General features: G+C 40.9%; 1 protein-coding gene across 3 annotated transcripts in view; it reads left to right on the plus strand.

Moving 5' to 3' along the window:
* Positions 1 to 13074, plus strand: part of COLGALT2 (collagen beta(1-O)galactosyltransferase 2) — a 141143-nt gene extending 128069 nt beyond the window's left edge. For all 3 annotated transcript variants that reach the window (XM_082473169.1, XM_082473168.1, XM_082473170.1), the window contains exons 11-12: positions 8390 to 8596; positions 10087 to 13074. In XM_082473169.1, coding sequence (XP_082329295.1) covers positions 8390 to 8596; positions 10087 to 10363 — 484 coding nt within the window. In that variant the 3' untranslated portion in view covers positions 10364 to 13074. The remainder of the gene's footprint in view (positions 1 to 8389; positions 8597 to 10086) is intronic.
* Positions 13075 to 25093: the final 12019 nt, after the last annotated feature.

Raw genomic sequence — 25093 nt, forward strand, 5'->3', positions numbered from 1 at the left:
CTGGACTTGGGGAGTCTAAGGCTTAGAGGTGACACACATCCCAGTTCACTTCCAATTTGGTTGATGCATTTCTCAGGACAAAGTACCAACAGATCCAAGAAAGAAAAGTTATTGTCCTGGTAAGGATACAGGAAAAAAAGATGTTTCCTAAATTTCCCAGACTGATCAAGTCCAAATATTCCATTGAAATCTATTATGTAATCATAAAGAATTAGTGGTTTCAAATTTTTCACATCTCATTTTCTGAAATGAATAAGGCAAATGTTATTGGAACTCAAAACATGAAACCAGATCGACTGTCTGTGACTGCAGTGTTAAGTTTCTCCAGAAAAAGAAAACAGTAAGTGGGAAGAATAGAACAAGCCATTGAAATCATCTAGGGCAGCATGTCAGTAGAAATATAATGTGAAAAACATCATTTAAAGTTTTCTAGTAATCATATTAAAAGGATAAAAATAGGTGAAATTAACTTTAATAATACATTTTATTGAATCCAACATATCAAATATTAACATATAATCAATATTTTAAAACTATTAATGAGATAGTCTATATTCTTTTTTTCATACTGTCTTCAAAATCCAGTATGTATTTTATGCATATAACACATCTCAATCCAGATGCTAAATTTCCTACTGTTAAGTAAACTGTAGTCCTACTGAAATAATGCATTTTGTCTAACAGAAAATATTATTTTACACATCTTCAATTTTTTAATTACAATTTAAATTTAGTAAAATTAATAAACTGAGTACAAACTCAGTTCCTCAGTCACTCTGGCCACATCTCAAGGGCTCAGTAGGATTTTCTCTTCCACTTGGTACATGAGAGAAGTTCAGGCTCTTTGCTCTGAAGAGACAGTGGCTGAGAGACAGGTATATTTGTCCTCAGAAGAACTGAAGGTGAACATAGACTTATTCTACAAATCCTAGGATGTTTCGATAAGTGGGATCCCTTGAATGTTGAAAGAGATAGTTTTAGGGCAAAATAGAGCAAGTCAGCTTTACCTAGCAGGTGGGAAGCCGTACTTCCTCAACTTGGTCCAGGCAAGCAGAAACAACTAGGCTGCAGACAAAAGTAATGGATCACAGATGCATGAGTAGACTAGGGAAGGTAGGAACGGCTGAGGGTACATCCTGTGTTGCAGAAGTTGTTCATGGAAGACAGGACCCAGGAGGAAGCATAGGCAGAGCTGGGTGAGAGGGAGAAAGCCAGGCAGGTGTTGTCATTCATTCTCCCCTGGAGGAAACCCCCTTGGGGCTACTCTTGGCTTCCTAGGTCTTTTACTGTGGACTGTATCTTTCCCAAAGCATCTTCTGTCCTATGCTTACCCCCAGAATTTGGAGAACTGTGCAGAAAATATCAAGTCCCCAGGCTGAAACTCTGGGGACTTGAAAGCAAACTCAGAATTCTCACATCTGGCCTTTGTTGTCCCCTTCCAACCACTGTAAACACAGCTAGAAATCCTATACCATCTTTGGGAAATGATCTGAAAGACCTTTTTTGTCATGAAGTGTTTTTTATTTTTATTTTATATTGGAGTATAATGGACTTACAATGTTGTGTTAGTTTCATGTGTATAGCAAAGTGATTAAGTTATAATTTTCAGATTCTTTTCCCATATATGTTATTATAAAATATTGAGTATATTTCCCTGTGCTATACAGTAGGTCCTTGTTGATTATCTATTTTATATATAGTAGTGTGTGTGTGTTAATCCCAACCTCCTAATTTATCCCTCCCCTCCACCTTACCCTTTTGGTAACCATAAGTTTGTTTTCTAAGTCTGTGAGTCTGTTTCTATTTTGTAAATAAGTTCGTTTGTATCATTTTTTTGGATTCCACATATAAGTGATATCATATGATATTTGTCTTTCTCTGTCTGACTTAATTCACTTACGATGATAATCTCTAGGTCCATCCATGTGGCTGCAAATGGCATTATTTCATTCTTTTTTTATGACTGAGTAATATTACACTGTATATGTGTACCACATCTTCTTTGTCCATTCCTTTGTCAATGGACATTTAGGTTGCTTCCATGTCTTGGCTCTTGTAAATAGTGCTGCTCTGAACATTGGCTGCATGTACATTTTTGAATTACAGTTTTCTCCGGATTATATGCCCAGGAATGGGGTTGCTAGATCATATGTAGTTCTATTTTTAGATTTTTAAGTAACCTCCATGCTGTTCTCCATAGTGGTTCTACTAATTTACATTCCCACCAACAGTGTAGAAGGGTTCCCTTTTCTCCCCACCCTCTTTAGCATTTATTGTTTGTAGAATTTTTGATGATGGGCATTCTGACCAGTGTCAGTTGATGCCTCATTGTAGTTTTGATTTGCATTTCTCTAATAATTAGTGATGTTGAGCAGCTTTTCATGTGCTTTTGGCCACCTGTATGTATTTTTTGGAGAAATGTCTATTTAGATCTTCTGCCCATTTTTTGATTGGGTGGTTTGCTTTTTTGATATTGAGCTGCATGAGCTGTGTGTATATTTTGGAGATTAATCCCTTGTAGGTCACATCATTTGCAAATATTTTCTCCCATTCTGTACATTGTCTTTTTATTTTGTTTATGGTTTCCTTCGCTGTGCAAAAGTTTCTAAGTTTAACTAGGCCCCATGTGTCTATTTTTGTTTTTATTTTCATTAGGAGGTGGGACCAAAGAGACATTGCCGTGATTTATGTCCAAAAGTGTTCTGCCTGTTTTCCTCTGTTTTATAGTATCCGGTCTTACATTTAGGTCTTTAATACATTTTGAGTTTATTTTTGTGTATGGTATTAGAGAATATTCTAGTTTCATTCTTTAACATGTAGCTGTCCAGTTTTCCCAGCACCACTTATGGAAGGGACATCTTTTCTCCATTGTATATTCTTGCCTCCTTTGTTGTAGATTAATTGACCATAGGTGTGTGGGTTTATTTCTGGGCTTTCTATCCTGTTCCGTTGATCTATATGTCTCTCTTTGTGCCAGTAGCATACTGTTTTGATTACTGTAGCTTTATAGTATAGCTGGAAATCAGGGAGCCTGATCCCTCCAGCTCCGTTTTTCTTTAGGGTCTTTTGTGTTTCCATACAAATTTTAAGATTTTTAATTCTAAATCTGTAAAACATGCCATTGGTAATTTGATAGGGATTGCATTAAATCTGTAGATTGCCTTGGGTAGTATAGTCATTTTGACAGTATTGATTCTTCCAATCCAAGAACATGGTATGTCTTGTCATCTTCGATTTCTTTCATCAGTGTCTTATACTTTGTGGAGTTACAGGTCTTTTGCATTCCTAGGTAGGTTTATTTCTAGGTATTTTATTCTTTTTGATGCGTTGGTAAATGGGATTGTAACCTTAATTTCTCTTTCTGACCTTCCGTTTTTAGTGTATAGAAATGCAACAGATATCTGTGTATTAATTTTGTATCCTGCCACTTTACAGAACTCATTGGTGAGCTCTAGTAGTTTTCTGGTAACAGCTTTAGGGTTTTCTATGTATAGAATCATATCATCTGCAAACAGTGACAGTTTTACTTCTGCTTTTCCAATTTGGATTCCTTTTCTTTTTCTTCTCTGATTGCTGTGGAGGACTTCCAAAACTACATTGAATAAAAGTGGCAAGAGTGAAAATCCTTGTCTTGTTCCTGATCTTAGAGGAAATGTTTTCAGCTTTTCACCATTAAGTGTGATGTTAGCTGTGAGTTTGTCATATATAGCCTTTATGATGTTGAGGTAGGTTCCCTCTATGCCCACTTTCTGGAGAGTTTTTATCATAAATGGATGTGGAATTTTATCAAAAGCTTTTTCTGCATCTATTGAGATGATCGTAATGGTTTTTATTCTTCAGTTTGTGAATGTGGTGTATCAAACTGATTTGTGGATACTGAAAAATCCTTGTATCCCTGGGATAAATCCCACTCGATCATGGTATATGATCCTGTTAATGTCTTGTTGGATTTTGTTTGCTAATATTTTGTTGAGGATTTTTGTGTCTATGTTCATCAGTGATAATTGGCCTGTAATTTTCTTTTTTTGTAGTATCCTTGTCTGGTTTTGGTATCAGGGTGATGGTGGCCTCATAGAATGAGTTTGGGAGTGTTCCTTCCTTTGCAATTTTTGGAACAGTTTCAGAAGGTGTTAACTCTTCTCTAAATATTTGATAGAATTCACCTGTGAAGCCGTCTGGTCTGGGATTTTTGTTTGTTGGGAGTTTTTTTTGTTTTTTTTTTTTTAACATCTTTATTGAAGTATAATTGCCTTACAATGGTGTGTTAGCTTCTGCTTTATAACAAAGTGAATCAGTAATACGTATACAATATGTTCCCATTTCTCTTCCCTCTTGCATCTCCCTCCCTCCCACCCTCCCCATCCCATCCCTCTAGGTGGTCACAAAGCACCGAGCTGATCTCCCTGTGCTATGCGGCTGCTTCCCACTAGTTATCTATTTTACATTTGGTAGTGTATATATGTCCATGACACTCTCTTACCCTGTCACATCTCACCCCACCCCCTCCCCATATCCTCAAGTCCATTCTCTAGTAGGTCTGTGTCTTTATTCCCGTCTTGCCACTAGGTTCTTCATGGGGGAGTTTTTAAATCACAGTTTCAATTTCAGTACTTGTGATTGGTCTGTTCATATTTTCTATTTCTTCCTGGTTTAGTCTTAGGAGATTGTACCTTTCTAAGAATTTGTCCATTTCTTCTAGGCTGTCCATTTTATTGGCATATAGTTGATAGTAGTAGTCTCTTGTGATCCTTTGTATTTCTGTGGAGTTGGTTGGAACTTTTCCTTTTTCATTCCTGATTTTATTGATTTAAGCCCTCTCCCTTTTTTTTTCTTGTTGAGTCTGGCTGACGTTTTATCAATTTTATCTTTTCAAGGAACCAGCTTTTAGTTTCATTTACCTTTTCTATTGTTTTCTTTGTCTCTATTTCATTTATTTCTGCTCTGAGGTTTATGATTTCTTTCCTTCTACTAACTTTGGGCTTTGTTTGTTCTTCTTTCTCTAGTTGCTTTAGGTGTAACGTTAGGTTGTTTGAGATTTCTCGTTTCCTAAGGTAGGATTGTATTGCTATAAACTTCCCTTTAGGACTGCTTTTTCTTCATCTCATAGGTTTTCAATCAATGCGTTTTCATTTTCATTTGTCTCTAGGTATTTTTTGATTTCCTCTTTGATTTCTTCAGTGATCTATTGGTTGCTTAGTAGCACATTGTTTAGCCTCCACGCGTTTTGTGTTTTGTTTTGTTTTAGTTGTTTTTTTTCTTGAAGTTGATTTCTAATCTCATAGTGTTGTGGTCAGAGAGATGCTTGATATGATTTCAATTTTCTTAAATTTACTGAGGCTTACTTTGTGGCACAGCATGTGATCTATCCTGGAGAATGTTCCATGTGCACGTGAAAAGAATGTGTATTCTGCTTTAGGATAGAATGCTCTATAAATATCAATTAAGTCTATCTGGCCTATTGTGTCATTTAAGGCCTGTGTTTCCTTACTGATTTTCTGTGTGGGTGATCTGTCCATCGATGTAAGTGGATGTTAAAGTCCCCCACTATTATTGTGTTACTATTGATTTCTCCTTTTATGGCTGTTAGCATTTGCCTTATGTATTAAGGTGTTCCTATGTTGGGTGCATATATATTTTCAATTGTTGTATCTTCTTCTTGGATTGATCCCTTGATCATTACGTAGTGTCCTTCTTTGTCTCTTGTAATAGTCTTTATTTTAAAGTCTATTTTTTCTGATATGAGAATTGCTACTCCATCTCTCTTTTGATTTCCATTTGCATGGAATATCTTTTTCCATCCCCTCACTTTCAGTCTGTATGTGTCCCTAGGTCTGAAGTCGGTCTCTTGTAGACAGCATATATATGGGTCTTGTTTTTGTATCCATTCAGCCCATCTATGTCTTTTGGTTGGAGCATTTAATCTGTGTACATTTAAGGTAATTATCTATATGTATGTTCTTGTTGCCATTTTGTGAATTGTTTTTGTAGGTCTTCGTTCTTCCTTTCCTCTTTTGTTCTGTTGTGATTTGATGACTATCTTTAGTGTTTTGTTTGGATTCCTTTCTCTTATTTGTGTGTATATCTATTGTAGATTTTTTTTTTGTTTGTGGTTACAATGATATAGCAGTCTATATAAATACAAGATTGTTTTAAGTTTCTGGTCTCTTAATTTCAAGTACATTTCATATATCCTGTATTTGTAGTCTCCTCATGATTGCTGGTTTTGATACCATATTTGTGTGTGGATGATTTTCTTCCTTTATTGTATGTTTGCCTTTACTGGTGAGCTTTCCCATTCATACTTTTCTTGTTTCTAGTTGTGGCCTTTTCTTTTCCACCTAGAGAAGTTCCTTTAGCATTTGTTGTAAAGCTGGTTTGGTGGTGGTGAATTCTCTTAGCTTTTGCTTGTCTGTAAAGCTTTTAATTTGTCCATCAAATCTGAATGAGAGCCTTGCTGGGTAGAGTATGCTTGGTTGTACGTTTTTCCCTTTCATTACTTTAAGTATATCATGCCACTAATGGCCTGCAGAGTTTCTCCTGAAAAATCAGGTGATAACCTTATGGGGATTCCCTGTATGTTATTTGTTGCTTTTCCCTCATTGCTTTTAATATTTTATCTTTGTTTTTAATTTTTCTCAATTTGATTATTATGTGTCTCGGCATGTTCCTCCTTGGGTTTATCCTCTATGTACTCTCTGCACTTCCTGGGCTTGGGTGACTGCTTCCTTTCCCATGTTAAGGAAGCTTTCAGCTATTATCTTTTCAAATATTTTCTCAGGCCCTTTCTCTCTCTCTTCTCCTTTTGGGACCATTATAATGTGAATATTTATGAGTTTAATGTTGTCCCAGAGGCCTCTTAAACTGTCCTCATTTCTTTTCATTCTTTTTTCTTTATTCTGTTCTGCAGCAGTGATTTCTAGCCATCTGTCTTCCAGCTCACTTATCCTTTCTTCTGCCTCATTCATTCTACTATTGATTGCTTCTAGTCTATTTTTCATTTCAGTTATTGTATTGTTCAACTTTGTTCTTTATATCTTCTAGTCCTTTGTTAAATATTTCTTGTATCTTCTTAGTCTGTGCCTCCATTCCTTTTCTGAGATCTTGTATCCTCTTTACTATCATTACTCTGAATTCTTTTTCAGGTAGATTGCCTATCTCCACTTCACTTAGTTGCTCTTCTGGGGTTTTATCTTGTTCCTTCGTCTGGAATGTACTCCTCTGCCATCTCATTTTGTCTAACTTTTTGTGCAGTCTCTCTTCCACAGGCTGCAGGACTATAGTTCCTCTTGCTTCTGGTGTCTGCCCCCTGGTGGGCGAGGCTGGTCTAGAGGCTTGTTCAGGCTTCCTGGTGGCAGGGACTGGTACCTGCCCACTGGTGGGTGGAGCTGGGTCTTGTCTCTCTGGTGGTCAGGGTTGTGTCAAGGGGTGTGTTTGGACGCAGCTGTGGGCTCAGGAAGACTGTAGGCCTACAGGCTCTTGTGTGGGGCCAGTTCTTGGTGTCAAAATGGCAGCCTCCAGGAGAGCTCATACCAATGAGTATTCCCCAGTACCTCCATCACCAGTGTCCTTGTCACCACAGTGAGCCACAGCCTCTTTCCTGCCTACTCAGGAGACCCTCCAAGACCATTAGGTAGCTCTGCCCCAGGCTCCTCTGAAGTCATTGCTTTTGCCCTGTCTCCCACTGTGCATGAGACCTTTTGTGCATCCTCCAAGAGTGGAGGTTCTGTTTCCCCCAGTCCTGTGGAGTTTCTATAATCAAGCCCTGCTGACCTTCAAAGCCAAATGCTGTGGGGGCTCTTCCTCCTAATGTCAGAGCTCCCAGAACAGGGAACCTGATGTGGGGCTCAGAACTCTCACTCCTGTGGGAGAACCGCTGCAATATAATTATTTTCCAGTTTGTGGGTCACCCACCCAGTGGGTATGGTATTTGATTGTATCACAGATGCACCCCTCCTACAATCTTGCTGTGGCTTCTTCTTTATCTTTGGATGTAGAATATCTTTTTTGGTAGGTTCCAGTCTTTTTTGTTGGTGGTTGTTCAGCAGTTAGTTGTGATTTTGGTGTTTTTGTAAGAGGAGGTGAGCTCAAGTCATTCCATTCTGCCATCTTGTCTCCAACCTCTGAAAGATCTTTTAATCTCTACATCTCAACTTTCACACTTTAACAGTCTGCTAGGCAAGAATAGTTGGGATGTTGATAAGTGGAGCCACAGAAATGGCCCCATTGATGGGAGATGACAGCCATGGTTGATGTCATGTGCCTTGTTGTGTGATACATTTAAATAAGACACACTTGGTCCAAGCTTTCAAAAGTCTGCAAAGCTGTGCTCCATTCTTATGGATGTCTAATACTAAAATTGGAATTTTCTCCTCCACCCATTTCCTTTTAGTTATATTGGCAGGAAGAGGATGCAACTAAAAGAGCCAGAGAAAGCTGTGCCCAATGTGGTAAATCTGGTCGAAGCTGACTATTCTTACTGGACTCTGGGCTATGTCATCTCTCTGGAAGGAGCACAGAAGCTTGTTGGAGCCAATCCTTTTGGGAAGATGCTACCAGTGGATGAGTTTCTGCCAATCATGTACAACAAGCATCCTGTGTGAGTTACCCTGAACTGCCTGCCTATCCCTTGAGCACAATCCATTCATGAATTATGCTACTTGGTTTCTGGGTAATACTTAATATTTTTTAAGGGGTACTACTTTCCTACGTGATCTTTCCATAATCATGACCCAGAGAGGCCGATTTGAGTGATTATCCCCTTTTACAGATGGGGAAGATGAGGCAGAAATGGTGAGTCTTGCATAGGAGTCCTCTTTAATACCCAGCGGGTAGTTTAACTGGACATAATCTGCTCAGTCCTCTCATCTCTGATTTTCTTACTTCCATAAACCCATATACACCTCAAGGTGAAGGTCATCTTCCTAAACACCTCAGATTTTTCTGTTCATTTCTTAGTTCATTGTGTGTACTGTTGGCCAGACAGTAGCTCACAGGCTAGTCAGGAACCCAGACTCGAGAAGAGTCATTGTGATATATTGTGATACGTGCAATCACAGAGATGTGTTAGAGGCTCAGGGAGAGTGGAGGTGGCCTCTGAGCAAGGTGTCCATAGAAGAAGGCAGTGTGATGCTAGGGTTCCTGTAGCCCAGGAGTTCACTCTGACCTAGTGCTTATCAAGGGCATGGTAAATTACGGGTTTATGTGTCAGTCTCCCTAATAACCTATGAGCCCCTGAGGCAGAAACCATCTTTTATCTCTGTGTCCTTAGAGCCTAGTCCAAACTGTATGCATAATAGCTGCTTGATCAATGCTTCCTTAAATTCATTACTGGAGCAGAAGACCAGGTTCTAACCTTGGCTTCTTCTCTCAGTTGCTGGGTGATTCCTCCCTAGATGGTCTTCATGTTAGCAGTTGAGTGTTCTTGTCCTGCGTCTTGCTCATTTTGTCTCCTGTCTTCAGTAAAGATGGACAACATGTCGGAGACTGATTTTTATCTCTGCTTCCCAACATAAACATGGAGGTCAGTCATCATCCCCTCAACAGAAATTGAGACCTAGCAGCCAAGCAGATGTCACCTCATGAAATCTGCACAGGAGCCCTGGGAGGGAGGGCAAGTCGTCCCTCCACTTTACACTCACTTGTCGCTGGAATGCAAAGCCACGCTGGTGTGCCTCCAAGCCTACACCACATCACTCAACCCTTCACTGCCATCCAGCTCCCAGCCATCTAATTTATTAATCCTGGAACAGAGCATTTTCTACAAAGTGATCACATTTATTTATTATTATGGTCCAACAGAGCTTAATCCTTAATTTTTAGAATAAGACCTGAAATTCATTTTTAATCTAGTCTATCCAAATACAACAGAAACATCCTGACTTTTTTCTTTGTGCATATGTTTAGACCATCTGAAAGCTTTTAAAGAAAACTGTATTGTGTTCGTAGACTAAAATTTTCCACACAGGACACAACTTGAAAAATAATCAAATGAATCTATGAGAATTTAAGAGATAACAAGTGGGGCTCTTTTCCCCTGTTCTGTAAGTGTCCTGCCCCCTCACCCACCTGTACACCTCTTGTTTTCAGTGCTGAGTACATGGAGCATTACGAATCCAGGGACTTGAAAGCCTTCTCTGCAGAACCCTTGCTCATCTACCCAACACACTACACAGGCCAGCCAGGGTATCTGAGTGACACGGAGACCTCAACCATCTGGGACAATGAGACAGTGGCCACTGACTGGGACAGGACACATGCCTGGAAGTCCAGGAAGCAAGGTCACATCTACCGCAATGCCAAGAACACAGAGGCCCTGCCACCGCCAACCTCCCTGGACACTGTGCCTTCGAGAGATGAGCTATGAGGGCTCCATGGGGGGTTTACTGCCCTTTGGTTTTCCTAATGGGCTGTTGATATGTTTGTTCCAGTTTCTTTTCGTGGTCAGGATCATCTAACCAAAGTGGTCTAATGTGATTGATCAAAATTAGTATGTTTTTGACAGGGGAAGAGAATAGGGAAACTAAACCCAAATTTCCTAGATGGCTAGAAAATAGGCTTTATGGCAACCATTAAGATGAACTTCAATCCAGACACCTTGTCCCTCAGTTCATTACCCATATGATACTGGTTCCCACATTGAGGTTGAACAGCATGGCTCAGAGATTCGTCCAAGGGAAAGGTGATCACCACACTATCACATCAATAAATGGGTAGGCCTGGCAGCCAAGTCAACTGGACCACATTTGTTGGTCTAGTGGGCCCATTTTATGTCATAGATGTGACCTTGAAAACTTGAGTATGTTCCAAGTTCGGGGTGTGGGGGAGGGGGAATCAGATCATTTAAAATCAAATTAATTGGGCTTTTTCTTTAAAGGCATTTGCCATGAGCCTTATTGCAAAGTGACTTTTTCATCTTAGTCCCCATTACCCAACAGGGATGGGTATTTGGGTCTGTGTGTGACTTGGCATTTGACTATCATGGCAATTGAAGCTCCCATGAAGAGGTGTCCGTTTGCCGTGAGGATATAGTTTCATAGATATTTGAGGGTTTGTGTAGATATTTGAGGAAAACACTCAAACTTTGGCCTTCTTTATTATGGTCACTTGAGTTGGGATGCTCTATTTATGAAGATAAATTTAATATATAAGGGGCTGGGACTGGTGTGTAATTGCTTTCCCGGGGGTTCATGTGCTGCCCCAGCACGTCAGACTGTCCCCTCCTCCCTGAGCCTGGGAGTGAATTGCAGGTGTGAGTTTTATGAGTCACTGTTAAGAGGCAGAGCACGTTTTCAGGCCAGAAACAGTCCTTGCCTGGGATTTTCATTCTATTTTGAATTATTTATTTTACAAAATGTGGGGGAAATGTCTGTAGGATAAGGCAGAGAAACATATGTGTCAGGCTTTTATTGCCCCCTGGGAAGTGGTGAGTGTAGACACGCTGGTTCCAGAATCTGGTTCTTCTGCATTTCCCAGCCTGACTCTTACAGGGAGGCCTGTTGAGTGGGAGATTCTAACCTTCTGGAAACAAATGATTCTCCACCTCAGGTGAGAGACCTTGGTTAGAAACAATGGATTGATCAACTGAGTTAGACCAACAACCAGGGAATCCTTGGAGTCAGGATCCTGGGCAGACCACCTCTCTGCTTTCTTCATAAATGGATTTTATGTAAAATGCAGAGTTGGACTACATCATCTGTTTCAGCTCCACAATCTGTGATCCTTGGATATCTCATGATGGTTTGCTTTAGGTTTCTGTTCTCATGCCTGCAAGCAGTAAAACTTGGTCTCCAGCAATCCCCTCCCCAAGCATCCCGTCCACACACGCTCCTCTCTCCATGTCCTGGGTGTTGACTCTGAGCTTCATGCTTTGGAGCAGAACCCGTGGGTGGCCTTGCTGGGTGCACCAAGCTCCCTGCTCCCCATGAGGGCCCCAGGCTGCAGGACAACCCGGCAGGCTTTCTTCCACAGAACACCAGCCTTGGCCTTCCCTCTTGACTTATGGTTGGTTCTTCTGCATTGACCAATAAGCCAGGAGACTGAGGGAAGGGATCTCAGCTGCCTGATTTTTACTGCTTAGACTTAGCTATCAGAGCTTGACTCTTTGTCTAGAAAAACAGAGCATCTGGGGAGCTAGTGAAAAACCCTTAGTCGATTTCTAAGGTTTCCTTGGGTATGTTGTACTTCGTTTGTGTATTTGAGTGTGTGCAAATGTGTGTGAATTTCATGTTTTTTTTTTTAAAGGGGTGGGCAGTGGCTATGGTATTGGGAGTGGAGGAAGATTTAATTAATTTTTGTGTGGTTATGTTTCATAGAGAATATAGGTGTTTTATTTTTTCTTTTTCCCTGTCAGCTGGCCTGGTGGGTTTATGAATTCTCATTCTTAAAAGACATTGTTCATAAATTCTAGAATTTTAGATTAGGACTGTTCTACTGTGAATAAAATTCTGGCTCTGTTAGCCCAGCCGTTGCTTTTCTCCACTCAGGTCTAGAATCCCAAGCAGTGTTCTTTCATTGTGAACATTGTGAGCTGCAGACGCAGCATTTCTTTAGAAGGTCATCTCTTCAGCAATCCAGGGATTCCTTGACCTCATTATTCTTTCCTGCCTCCCGTCTAGCCTTAAGTCAAGACATTAGACCTTCACAGTGTCAGAGGACTTTGCCTCCATCATGGCACCTGCTGTCTGCCTCTGGAAGTTAAACCCTCTCTGGATCTTGAGATCCAAGGTGTAATCTTCTGGATGGACGGCCCTGACTTCAGCAGTGCTGGTGCTGCTGAGTGTGGACTGAGTGTCTACAATATGCAGACGACACACTGCACGGGCCTTGCTTTGTTCACTGGGGCCTGCTCCAGGAACTCTGGAAAATAAGAGCCAGCATCCCAGCATCCTACACTGTCTTTCATGCTCTGTCATTTCAGGGTAGGGAAGTGATAAACTACTTGCCTTCTAGAGCACTTTGTGAAAAATTAAAAAACGTGCAACTCTATGATTGTTCATTGGTTCCTCCAACGCTGGTCAACAGCCAACACTGCTGGAATTTCCAGGTCTGCACTGGCCAAGGATGTCAGAGGCCAAAGGTAATCATCGCTGCTATGCAATCCCTGTGGCAAAGAACAGAGGGTGGTCACCAGCCTTCCTGTTCAGTGAGAGATGTTTTAGACTGCTGGAGAGGTGGGTAAGCCAAAAAGGATTCTAGGCCTCCAGTGGGAGGGTGATGACGGAGGTTTCATCTTGCATTTCTGTGCTATTGGTCAGCCTATCTATCCATTCATCAAAAGATACTGAAATGTTTGTCCCAGGGCAAAGAGATTTATCTTGGGGCAAAAAAAGGAGAACCCATGTTGGCCTCAATGACCCCCTGTATTTCAGCTCAAGCTCCCCCAAAACCTCAAAAACCAGGTGTGAGCGCTCCCTTGTTTCAGGCCCTGTGCTGGGCACTGAGATGCTCAGAGGTCTAGAAAAGGCCCCTACTGCTGTGGGGTCTATGGTCCAAGGGAGCAGCCATGTAAGTAGGATGGCTTTCTTTCAGAGGCTGGAACAAAAGGGGCCATAGGACCCAGGGAACCTGGTTCTGCTGAAGGAGGGGGTCATTGGGGGTAGCTTTGCTGGGAATGTGACAGTTGTGTTGGGTTTGGGAGCATGAATGGGAGTTTAGGAGAGGGAGGAGGGTTGGGCACAGAGGGTGGGAATGGTTTCCAGGCACTGTGAAGGTATGGGGCTGTGGAAGGGCCTACTAGGGAGTGATGGGGAGCTGGGTAGGACCGAAGAGTCAGCTATGTGTTGGGGTTATTGACAGGAGACAGTCTTGAGACCCGATAATGATGGCAAGGCAAGGCAGCTACCCTCCTGCTCCAGACTATCCTCACGAATGCAGAGGCCATTGTTTCTGGGGGAAATTCTAAGTTTGGTTACTCTCCTGACAGACAATGCAGAGATTTCCAGTAAAATGTTGGTGTCGGAAACAAAATTCCCATTCAGCTACGCACATGGGAATATTTTCACTTACAGTTGGAACAAATCCATCTAATTAGTAACTGTAAGATAAAGATGAGTTTTCCCAAGAGGCTTCTACAATGTGCTTTCAAGACATTCTTTCCAAGTAAGTGATCTTTATGACTGACAAGAAATTAATTCAGTGAGGATTTAACTGGTGACAAAGTGAGAGTTAAAGTGAGGCTGGTCATTTGATAAAATAGCATGTCATGGATGATCTGTTCAGAAAGCTCAGCACAGGCAGCCTTGGAAATAATCATTTCACCCATATTTTATGCTTTGTGGGGATGTTTGTTATCTCAGAGAGAACCTTCCTCCTCTGGAGACTTCCTGATTAAATGTGTCAGTAGGAGGGGAGCCAGGAGGCGAGACCAGTGACATGGGAGGGGCCTCCCTGTGAGTGGGCTGATGGCATTCCCTAAATCGAGCAGAGTGGCTGAGACAAGGGTGAAGAGTCTGGCCAGTGGTGGCCAGTATGTTGTTTATGGTTTTGTTTTTGCCTGCTTGGAAAAGAGAGAAATGATAGGTTTTAGTACATTGTGTTAACAGATTACATAGAAAATGGTGCCTTCTCTTTAATTTTTAATTAAAAAAAATTTTTTTTATTGCAATATAGTTGATTTACAATGTTATGTTTGTTTCAATGTACAGTGAAGTGATTCAATTATATATGTGTATATGTATGTGAATATATACTTTTTTTACATTCTCTTCCATTATAGGTTATTATAAGATATTGAGTATAGTTCCCTGTGCTATACAGTAGGTCCTTTTTGGTCGTCTATTTTATATAGAGTAGTATGTATATGTTAATCCCAAACTCCTAATTTATCCCAGCCTCCCCTTTTCGTAACTGTAAGTTTGTTTTCTATGTCTGTGAGTCTATTTGTTTTGTAAATAAGTTCATTTGTATCATTTTTTTTGATTCCACATATAAGTGCTATCATATGATATTTCTCTTTCTGTCTGGATTACTTCACTTAGTATGATAATCTCTAGGTCCATCTGTGTTACTGCAGATGGCATTATTTCATTCTTTTTAATGACAGAATAATATCCCATTGTGTAATATATGTGTGTGTATATCATATATATACACATATATATGTGTATATGTGCCACATCTTCTTTATCAATTCATCTGTTGATGGACACTTAGGTTGCCTCCATGTCCTGGCCATTGTAAATACTGCTGCTATGAACACTGGCGTGCATGTATCTTTTCCAATTATGGTTTTCTCCAGGTATATGCCCAGGAGTGGGAATGCTGAATCACATGGTAGCTCTATTTTTAGATTTTTAAGGAACCTCCATACTCTTCTCCATAGTGGCTGTACCAATTTATATTTCCAACAACAGTGTAGGAGGATTCCTTTTTCTCCATACCCTCTCTAGCATTTATTATTTGTAGACTTTTTGATGATGGTCATTCTGAACAGTGTGAGGTAGTACCTCATTATAGTTTTGGTTTTCATTTCTCTAATAATTAGTGATGTTGAGCATCTTTTCATGTGCTTTTGGTCATCTGTATGTATTTTTTGGAGAAATGTCTATTTAGATCTTCTGCCCATTTTTTGATTGGGTTGTTTGTTTTTTTGATATTGAGCTATATGAACTGTTTATATATTTTGGAGATTAATCCCTTGTCAGTAGCATCATTTGCAAATATTTTCTCCCATTCTGTAGGCTGTCTTTTTGTTTATGGTTTCCTTTGCTGTGCAGAAGCTTTTAAGTCTAATTAGGTCCCATTTGTTTTTTTATTTTTATTTCCATTATTCTAGGAGTCGGATCCAAAAAGATGTTGCTGCGATTTATGTAAAAAGTGTTCTGCCTATGTTTTCCTCTAGGAGTTTTATAGTATCCGGTCTTACATTTAGTCCTTTAATCCGTTTTGAGTTTATTTTTGTATGTGGTGTTAGAGAATGTTCTAGTTTCATTCTTTTACATGTAGCTGTCCAGTTTTCCTGGCACCACTTATTGAAGAGACTGTTTTTTCTCCATTGTGTATTCTTGCCTCCTTTGTCATAGATTAATTGACCATAGGTGCATGGGTTTATTTCTGGGCTTTCTACCCTATTCCATTGATCTATATTCTGTTTTTGTGCCAATACCATGCTGTTTTGATGACTGTAGCTTTGTAGTATAGTCTGAAGTCAGGGAGCCTGATTCCTCCAGCTTCATTTTTCTTTCTCAAAATTCCTTTGGCTACTTGGGGTCTTTAGTGTTTCCATACAAATTTTAAAAAATTTTTGTTCTAGTTCTGTGAAAACTGTCATTAGTAATTTGATAGGGATTGCACTGAATTCATAGATTGCATTGGGTAGCATAGTCATTTTGACAATATTGATTCTTCCAATCCAAGAACATGATATATCTTTCCATCTATTTGTACCATCTTTGATTTTTCTTTAATCAGTGTCTTATAGTCTTTGGAGTACAGGTCTTTTGCCTCCTTAGGTAGGTTTATTCCTAGGTATTTTATTCTTTTTGATGCAATGATATATGGGATTGCATCCTTAATTTCTCTTTCTGGCCTTTCATTGTTAGTGTATAGAAATGCCACAGAGTTCTGCATATTAATTTTGTATCCTGCAACTTTACCAAATTCATTGACGAGCTCTAGTAGTTTTCTGGTAGTGTCTTTAGGATTTTCTGTGTATAGTATCATGTCATCTGCAAACAGTGACACTTTTACTTCTTCTTTTCCAGCTTGGATTCCTTTTATTTCTTTTTCTTCTCTGATTGCCATGGCTAGGACTTCCAAAACTATGTTGAATAATAGTGGCGAGAGTGGACATCCTTGTCTTGTTCCTGATCTTAGAGGAAATGTTTTCAGCTTTTAGCATTACGTATGATGTTAGCTGTGGGTTTGTCATATATGGCCTATATTATGTTGAGGTAGGTTCCCTCTGTGCCCACTTTCTGGAGAGTTTTTATTGTAAATAGATGTGGAATTTTATCAAGCTTTTTCTGCGTCTATTGAGATGATCATATGGTTTTTATTCTTCAATTCGTTAATGTAGGGTATCATGCTGATTGATTTGCAGATATTGAAAAATCCTTGCATTCCTGGGATAAATCCTACTCGATCATTGTATGTGATCCTTTTAATGTCTTTTTGGATTCTGTTTGCTAATATTTTGTTGAGGATTTTTGTGTCTATGTTCATCAGTGATAATTGGCCTGTAATTTTCTTTTTTTGTAGTATCCTTGTCTGGTTTTGGTATCAGAGTGATGCTGGCCTCATTGAGTTTGGAAATGTTCCTTCCTCTGCAATTTTTTGAAATAGTTTCAGAAGGATAGGTGTTAACTCTTCTCTAAATGTTTGATAGAATTTCCCTGTGAAGCCATCTGGTCCTGGACTTGTGTTTGTTGGGAGTTTTAAAATCACAGTTTCAATTTCAGCACTTGTGATTGGTCTGTTCATATATTCTATTTCTTCCTGGCTAAGTCTTGGGAGATTGTACCTTTTTAAGAATTTGTCCATTTTTCTAGGTTGTCTATTTTATTGGCATATAGTTGATAGTAGTAGTTTCTCATGATCCTTTGTACTTCTGTGGTGTCAGTTGTAACTTCTTTTTCCTTTCTAATTTTATTGATTTGGGGCCCTCTCCCTTTTTTTCTTGATGAGTCTGGCTAAAGATTTATCAATTTTGTTTATCTTTTCAAAGAATCAGCTTTTAGTTTCATTGATTTTTTTCTATTGTTTTTTAGTCTCTATTTTATTTATGTCTGCTCTGAGCTTTATGATTTCTTTTCTTCTAACTTTGGGATTTGTTTGTTCTTCTTTCTCTAGTTGCTTTAGGTGTAAGGTTAGGTTGTTTATTTGAGGTTTTTCTTGTTTCCTGAGGTAAGTTTGTATAGCTATAAACTTCCCTCTTAGAACTGCTTTTGCTGTGTCCCATAGGTTTTGGATCATTACGTTTTCATTTTCATTTGTCTCTAGGTATTCTTTTTTATTTCCTCTTTGACTTCTTTAGTGACCCATTAGTTGTTTAGTAGCATATTGTTTTGGTTGTTTAGTAGCAGGTTGTTTAGCCTCCAGGTGTTTGTATGTGGGGGGCGGTTTGCAGTTTTTTTCTTGTAGTTGATTTCTAATCTTATAACATTGTGGTTGGAAAAGATGCTTGATACAATTTCAATTTTCTTAAGTTTACTGAAGCTTGCTTTGTGACCCTGCATGAGATGTATTCTGGAGAATGTTCCATGTGCACTTGTAAAGAATGTGTATTCTGCTACTTTTGGATGGAATGCTCTATAAATATCAATTAAGTCTATCCAGTCTAATGTGTCACTTAAGGTCTGTGTTTCCTTACTGATTTTTCTATCTGGATGTTCTGTCCATTGATATAAGTGGGGTGTTAAATTCTCCCACTATTATTGTGTTACTGTTGATTTCGCCTTTTATGGCTGTTCGCATTTGCCTTATATATTGAGTTGCTCCTATGTTGGGTGCATATATATTTACAATTGTCGTATTTTCTTCTTGGATTGATCCCTTGATCATTACGTAGTGTCCTTCTTTGTCTCTTGTAACAGTCTTAATTTAAAGTCTATTTTGTCTGATATGAGTACTGCTACTCCAGCTTTCTTTTGATTTCCATTTGCATGGAATACCTTTTTCCATCCCCTCGCTTTCAGTCTGTATGTGTCTCTAGATCTGAAGTGGGTCTCTTGTAGACAGCATATATATAGGTCTTGTTCTTGTATCCATTCAGCCTATCTGTCTTTTGGTTAGAGCATTTAATCCATGTACATATCTATATGTATGTTCTTATTGCCATTTTATTAATTGTTTTGGATTTGTTTTTGCAGGTCTTTTTTCTTCCCTTCCTCTTTTGTTCTCTCCTCTTGTATTTTGACGACTATCTTTAGTGTTGTGTTTGGATTCTGTTTACTTATTTGTGTATATATCTATTAATACATTTTTTGTTTACCATGACCATGAGGTTTTGATATATGTATGTTTTGATATTTGTGTATATATATGATTGTTTTAAGTTGCTGGTCTTTTCATTTCAAATGCATTTCAAGATTCTGCATTTGTACTCTCATCCTCTCACAATTATTGGTTTAGATAATCATATTTGTCTGTGGATGATTTCCTACATTTACTGTATGTTTGCCTTTCCCAGTGAGCTTTCCCATCTTGCAATTTTCTTGTACCTAGTTGTGGCCTTTTCTTTTCCACCTAAAGAAGTTCCTTTAGTATTTGTTGTAAAGCTGGTTTGGTGGTGCTGAATTCTTTTAGCTTTTGCTTGTCTGTAAAGCTTTTGATTTCTCCATCAAATCTGAATGGGAGCCTTTCTGGGTAGAGTATTCTTGGTTGTAGGTTTTTCCCTTTCATCACTTTAAATATATCATGCCACTCCCTTCTGGCCTGCAGAATTTCTTCTAAAAAATAAGCTGATAACCTTATGAGGATTCTCTTGTATATTATTTGTTGTTTTTCCCTTGTTGATTTTAATATGTTCTCTTTATTTTTAATTTTTGTCAATTTGATTACTATGTGTCTTGGTGTGTTCCTCCTTGTATTGATCCTGTATGGGACTCTCTGTGCTTCCTGGACTTCGGTGATTGTTTCCTTTTCCATGTTAGGGAAGTTTTCAGCTGTTACCTTTTCACGTATCTTCTCAGGCTCTTTCTCTCTCTTATTCTTCTTCTAGGACCCCTATAATGTTAATGTTGGTGCGTTTGATATTGTCCCAGAGGTCTCTCAGACTGTGCTTTTTTCTTTTTATTCTTTTTTCTTTATTTTATCCCATGACAGTGATTTCCACCACTCTGTCTTCCAGCTCACTTATCAGTTCTTCTGCCTCATTTATTCTGCTATTGATTCCTTCTTGTATTTTTCATTTCAGTTATTGTATTCTTCAACTCTCTTTGGTTGTTCTTTATTTTTTCTAACTCTTTGTTAAAAACTTCTTGTAACTTCTTGCTCTGTGTGCATCCATTCTTTTCCTGAGTTCTTGGGTCATCCTTACAATCATTACTCTGAATGCTTTCTCAGGTAGATAGCCTATCTCTACATCACTTAGTTATCCTTCTGGGGTTTTATCTTGTTCCTTCGTCTGGAACTTATTCCTCTGCCATCTCATTTTGTCTAAACTTCTATTTGTATTTTTATATGTGTGGAAGGTTAGTTACGTTTCTTGACCTTGGAGAAGTGGCCCCCGCTGTAGGGGATGACCTATGTGTCCCAGCAGTCCACTCCCCTCTCATCACCCAGTGTCTGGGGACCAGCTGGTCCCAGGGTAGGGTATTTGTAGACTTAATTCCGCAGGCTGTGGGACTGTATATTTCTTGCTTCTGGTGTCTGCCCCCTGGTGGGTGAGGCTGGTTTAGAGGCTTGTGCAGGCTTCCTAGTGGGAGGAGAAAATGGTGCCTTCTCTTATTATGCACACGGAATGAGGAAATGGCTTGAATTGCAGCATGAAGAGTTTAGGTGTGCTTTCAGGAAGAATTTGACAGAATTATTAAATACTGAATGGGTTCCAGGCAAGTGGTGGAATGGCTCCATTAAAATTTGTTGTTGGGCTGGAAAGTGGCTTCCTTTCTGGTCTATAGATTTGCCTAGGATGGCCTGTGTCTTTGCCTCCACCCATAGGTGTACTGATATTGAGATGATCTTAGCTCGGGTCCCTCCTGCCACACCAGGGAGGCCGCTCACAGCCCCAAGCCGCCCTCCCGTATGACCTCAAAAGGGATGGAAAGAATGAAGGATCACCTCTGAACACTGGTTTCTCTTTATTTTTAATTTACTGAGTTTATTTTTCTGCCCCTCCCTGGAGTTTCTTCAGCTTGGCTTCCTCTGCTGTGGGCACTTTGACCAAATCTCTGTGTCTGAACACCAGCTTTGTGCCCCACCCCGCTGGTCCAGAGGGGGCTCCCCTGGGTGCTTCCTGTTCTAGGGGAGGCTGGGCAGGAGTCTGGGGCTCTTGCTCATGAGGGAACGTGATTTTCAGTGTCCTGGACAGCCCTCTCTCTCCGTTCTTCAGAGAAGCTTAGAAAATAACTTGTGACAAAGTGTCCTCTCCCAAAGGGAACTGGCAGTTTGGGGAAGACTCTCAGACAGGAGTTGAGATATTTGTATTGATGGTGTGGTCTGAAGGGTTTTAACTGCTCTGTAAAATGCCAGCACGAATTGGGAAGACTTGAAGGGGATATTACTGTTTAGGATGGGCACAGGGAGGAAACCATGCCCACAGCTGAGCAGGGAGGGGACAGATGAGGGGTGCAGGCCTTAGGGAATTAGAGGGGAGAGGAAAGAGGCAGCTTCCAGGGCACAGCACAGAGGTTCAAGTCCAGGAGAGAAGTGCAAGGGCAGGGGGATAAGAAAACAGATTCAGGCTCATTAGTGGAGAAGTGAGGCTGGTGCACAGGCTGGAAAGGGAGGGAACCAGAAGGAAAAAAATAGTAGAAGAGAGGCTTGGAATGGAAGTGGCAACCCAAGTCCTTAAAATGACTATTTTATCCTTGCAAACCTGCAACAATGGGAGAGGCTGAGGTGGCAGTGAGCTGGACAGCATGCAAAGGAATAATTGGGATGCCCGGGGCCCCCAGTGCCTGTGGAACAGCAACAATTCACTGTCCTGCATGTGAGTCATCCCTGGACAGAGGGAGGGTCAGAGCAGAGAGCCCCATTCTGCAGGGAAAGAAAGATACAGGTCTGGGAGGACAGGGGAATGGGGGCTCAGCTTCTGGTGAGAGAACTGTCCCTCCCTGACCGCAGAAGGAATCCAAAAAAGGGGACCCTGACAGGAATCACCTTAGGCTCTGGGAGGGGGATGCTCCAGCTCAGGGCTGTTTCACACGGGCCAGTGGCTCCCTTCCGAGCCCGTCCAGTGTGTGTCCCTGTGCAGCCTCAGCCCCGCCAGGAGGCGCCGTGGTCAGGGCTGCGCTGGGCCCACACTCGCCTCTCCCCAGCCTCTTTGGAGCGGGGCTGTGGAGCAAGCTGCAGGAGCCCTGGCTGCCCTCCGGCTCCGTGAGTCAGTCTTTCCCCAAAGCAACAGCAGGCTCGATTTTCCCAGTGTGCTGTTCAAGCATCTGAAGTCCCATGTCTGAGTGTCACATCTGCCCTGTGTGGCTGCTTATTAGGGAAGGAGGCTGGAGGGCTTCTAGGAAGACAGCACGCCCTCCCCTTAGGCCACGAGCTTCCCAGGAATAACAGCAGTGAACTCTTAAAGTAAGCGCCAGAGAGAAGTGCTTTCTTTACGTGCGCTGTGTAGTGTAATACTACGTGAACCTCCAGAGGTAGGAACTATTTTCAATCCCCACTTTTTAGATGAAGCAATAGCTAAATGACTTGCCTAAGATAGTAAGTGGGCTGGGAGTCAGAGCTAGGCAGTCAGATCCCACCCACACCAAACTGCATCCATGCAAAGCTTCTGGAGAGAGAGTCTGCCTCATTTCTTGTTTCCTCACTAATATCTAATGTTTCTGTCACTCGCTCGCTCTCTGTCTCTCACACACACAGCCTGATGTATAAAGAAGCTCTGCAACCCCATCCCCTGTTTACTTCCCATCTATGAAATCTTATATATTAATTTTTTTTTTAGCTGATTAGACCAATTCGCTGACTTGCTGGAGGCTTGGATGTCAGATGTTATATAAACGAGGATCATCAGAAGTAGACATCTGGGGGCAAGGTATTATTTAGAATGCTTCTCCCATTTAGAATGCTTCTCCCATTTTGAAACTGGTGCCTTGGTATTGGGTTGGCCAAAAAGTTCGTTCGGGTACTTCCATGCGCTGGTATGAAAAACCCGAACAAACTTTTGGGCCAACCCATCTTTTTTTTTAAATGGCTGGAGCAATCTAGAAACAGTTTACTTCTCTTCTTTTTTCAACTTGATTTACTGGTACCTGTGTGTGGGAGATTGTGACTGCAGCACAAAATGTTGCTCTGAGTTGAACCAATCGTAGGAATAAAAATGATTTCTTTTGAGGAAACTGTGACAAAGTACTCGATACTGATCACTGGTGTTCGCTCCTTTAACTCCTCATTCAGTTGGTGCTTTTCACCCACCCCACGGGTTCATCATGCATCCTAGGTGGGAGTTAACTCGCAATGTCATCCTGGTCCTTACGGCCCCGTTTCCCCATCATCTGCGAGATGAAATGATGCTCAGGATAACAGGCAGCAGAGCTCCGACCAGCAGCAGATCTCTCCTTGGAGACTTGCCAGAACCAACCAGATGCACATCTAACCAAGGTAGCCTGTGGAAATTCACATGTAGCTTTTGGAAATTCACATGGTTGGAAGGCTGGGGATGGAGCCAACAGACCCCAGGCATCCTCTCCAGCTCCAGCAGGCTGTAGAGGAGCATCTGTCAGGAAAGCTCAGTCCACTGTGACAGCCACATAGCAGGGTTTGGTCATTCAGAGCCCTGCCCCTGACCTTTGGCAACTGACTTAACTGCTCTGGGCCTCAGCCCCGGGATCTGTAATACGAGGGCGAGGACTACATGATTTGTAAGATTCCTTCCAACTCTTAAGAAAATGTTAAATACCTCAAACTGTTAAATAAGTGAATTGCTTCCACACAGTTTTCTGGGTAGAGATGTTGAAAAACCACACCAAGGGGTGGTTTTCTAATTCGGAGTCTTAAATTAACTAAATTTGTCTGGCTTCTATTTGAATCTCGCAGTTTATGTGTAAACACTTTAAATTTCCTAGATTTTTTTTTTTTTAATTTGACATACAACTACGTCTGTAAAGTAGCTCCTAGTTTAGTCAAAGTAGGGACCACATTAGAAGCATGTAAACTGGTGGCGACCGCATGTTAGAAATAAATTCTATAAGGCTAATTCTAAACAAAATTAAATTACTCTTGTTTTTTCTCCTCCTTTGAGCACCTCTCTTTCTTCAACCCTTCCTTTGCTCTGTGCAGCCCCCATCTCAAGTCTTCACTGCCATCTCCTCCAAACACTTTTCGGAGAATGTGGGAAGATGAACAAAGTCATGCACCCTAGTGAGAAGACAGAACTCCTTTGTGCGGGGGACGGAAATGCTCGTCTACTCCAGTTGTCCTCCTCCATTTCCCCACCTCCCCTGTGTTTAGATTGGGGCCATAGACTGGCCAATGCACTGTGAATGGAAGTGATGTGGTCCCTTTCGTCTAAGGCAGTCAGGAAGAGTTGTGAGTTCTCTCTACCGTCACTGGGAGTTGAAGGAAAAATCTGAGATGGCGGAGTTGCAAGATGGAAGCTGCCTGGATCCTTGGAGCCGCTAAGGAGAGCTGCCCGATTTGCAATACCTAGTTCAGTTTTCAACGTGTCATATCTTAAGTAAGTTACTGAGATTTCATGGTTTGTTACTTTAGCCTAGGCTAGCCTAATAATCCCTTCCAGAATTATTTCATTTTAACAGAGATCCTAGGGGAAACGGTAATGCAAAACATGACGGAAATAACTTCTCATAGTGGAACTGTGGATACAGGTTGTAACTGGTGCCATTACGGCAGCCCTGTAGAAAAAGAGGGTTGACGTCAGGGAAACTTCTCGATACCACTAAAACTGGGACACGGGGCAATACTGTATGCCTCTAATGGTCCTGTGCTGCATGACAAATTTGAAAAGGCTCCAAAGAAGGAAATTTTAAGACATTATTCCTTCAGGCAAAATCTCACCAAGCTGCTTCTACAAGGAGGCAAAACAAGGGAACCCATTTTCTCAAATGATGTTGAAAACATAGTCACCTAGTGCCAGACATAGAAATCCCTTTTTTTCTTGCCCATATTATCGATTATTAAAACACCTACTTGGCTTTCTCCACTATCCTACAAGGACCCAGAAAACTTGATAATTTGGATCCATTTAGGAATCCCCTTTTTTTTGGGAAACAATGTGACAGAATGACAACTTGCATCTGTTGAATGAAGCTGCCTTTTGGGAAGACCTTGTTTCCTTCCTCCACAGAGGCCCTCCCGGCTTCCGGAGCACCGTGGATGGTTTCAAGAATTGTGCAGATGGTAGCAATTGGAGACTCAGGAAAGGCTGTCAAAAAAGAAGGCAAAGTACTGCCTTGGATCCCAACTCTGTTTGATTTTATACAAAGTGTCCCCAGCCAAACTACTCCTAAGAATGCTGTCCAGCAAGGCA

Source organism: Balaenoptera physalus, assembly GCF_965194825.1.
Source record: "Balaenoptera physalus genome assembly, chromosome: 1".
Classification (NCBI taxonomy): Eukaryota; Metazoa; Chordata; class Mammalia; order Artiodactyla; family Balaenopteridae; genus Balaenoptera; species Balaenoptera physalus.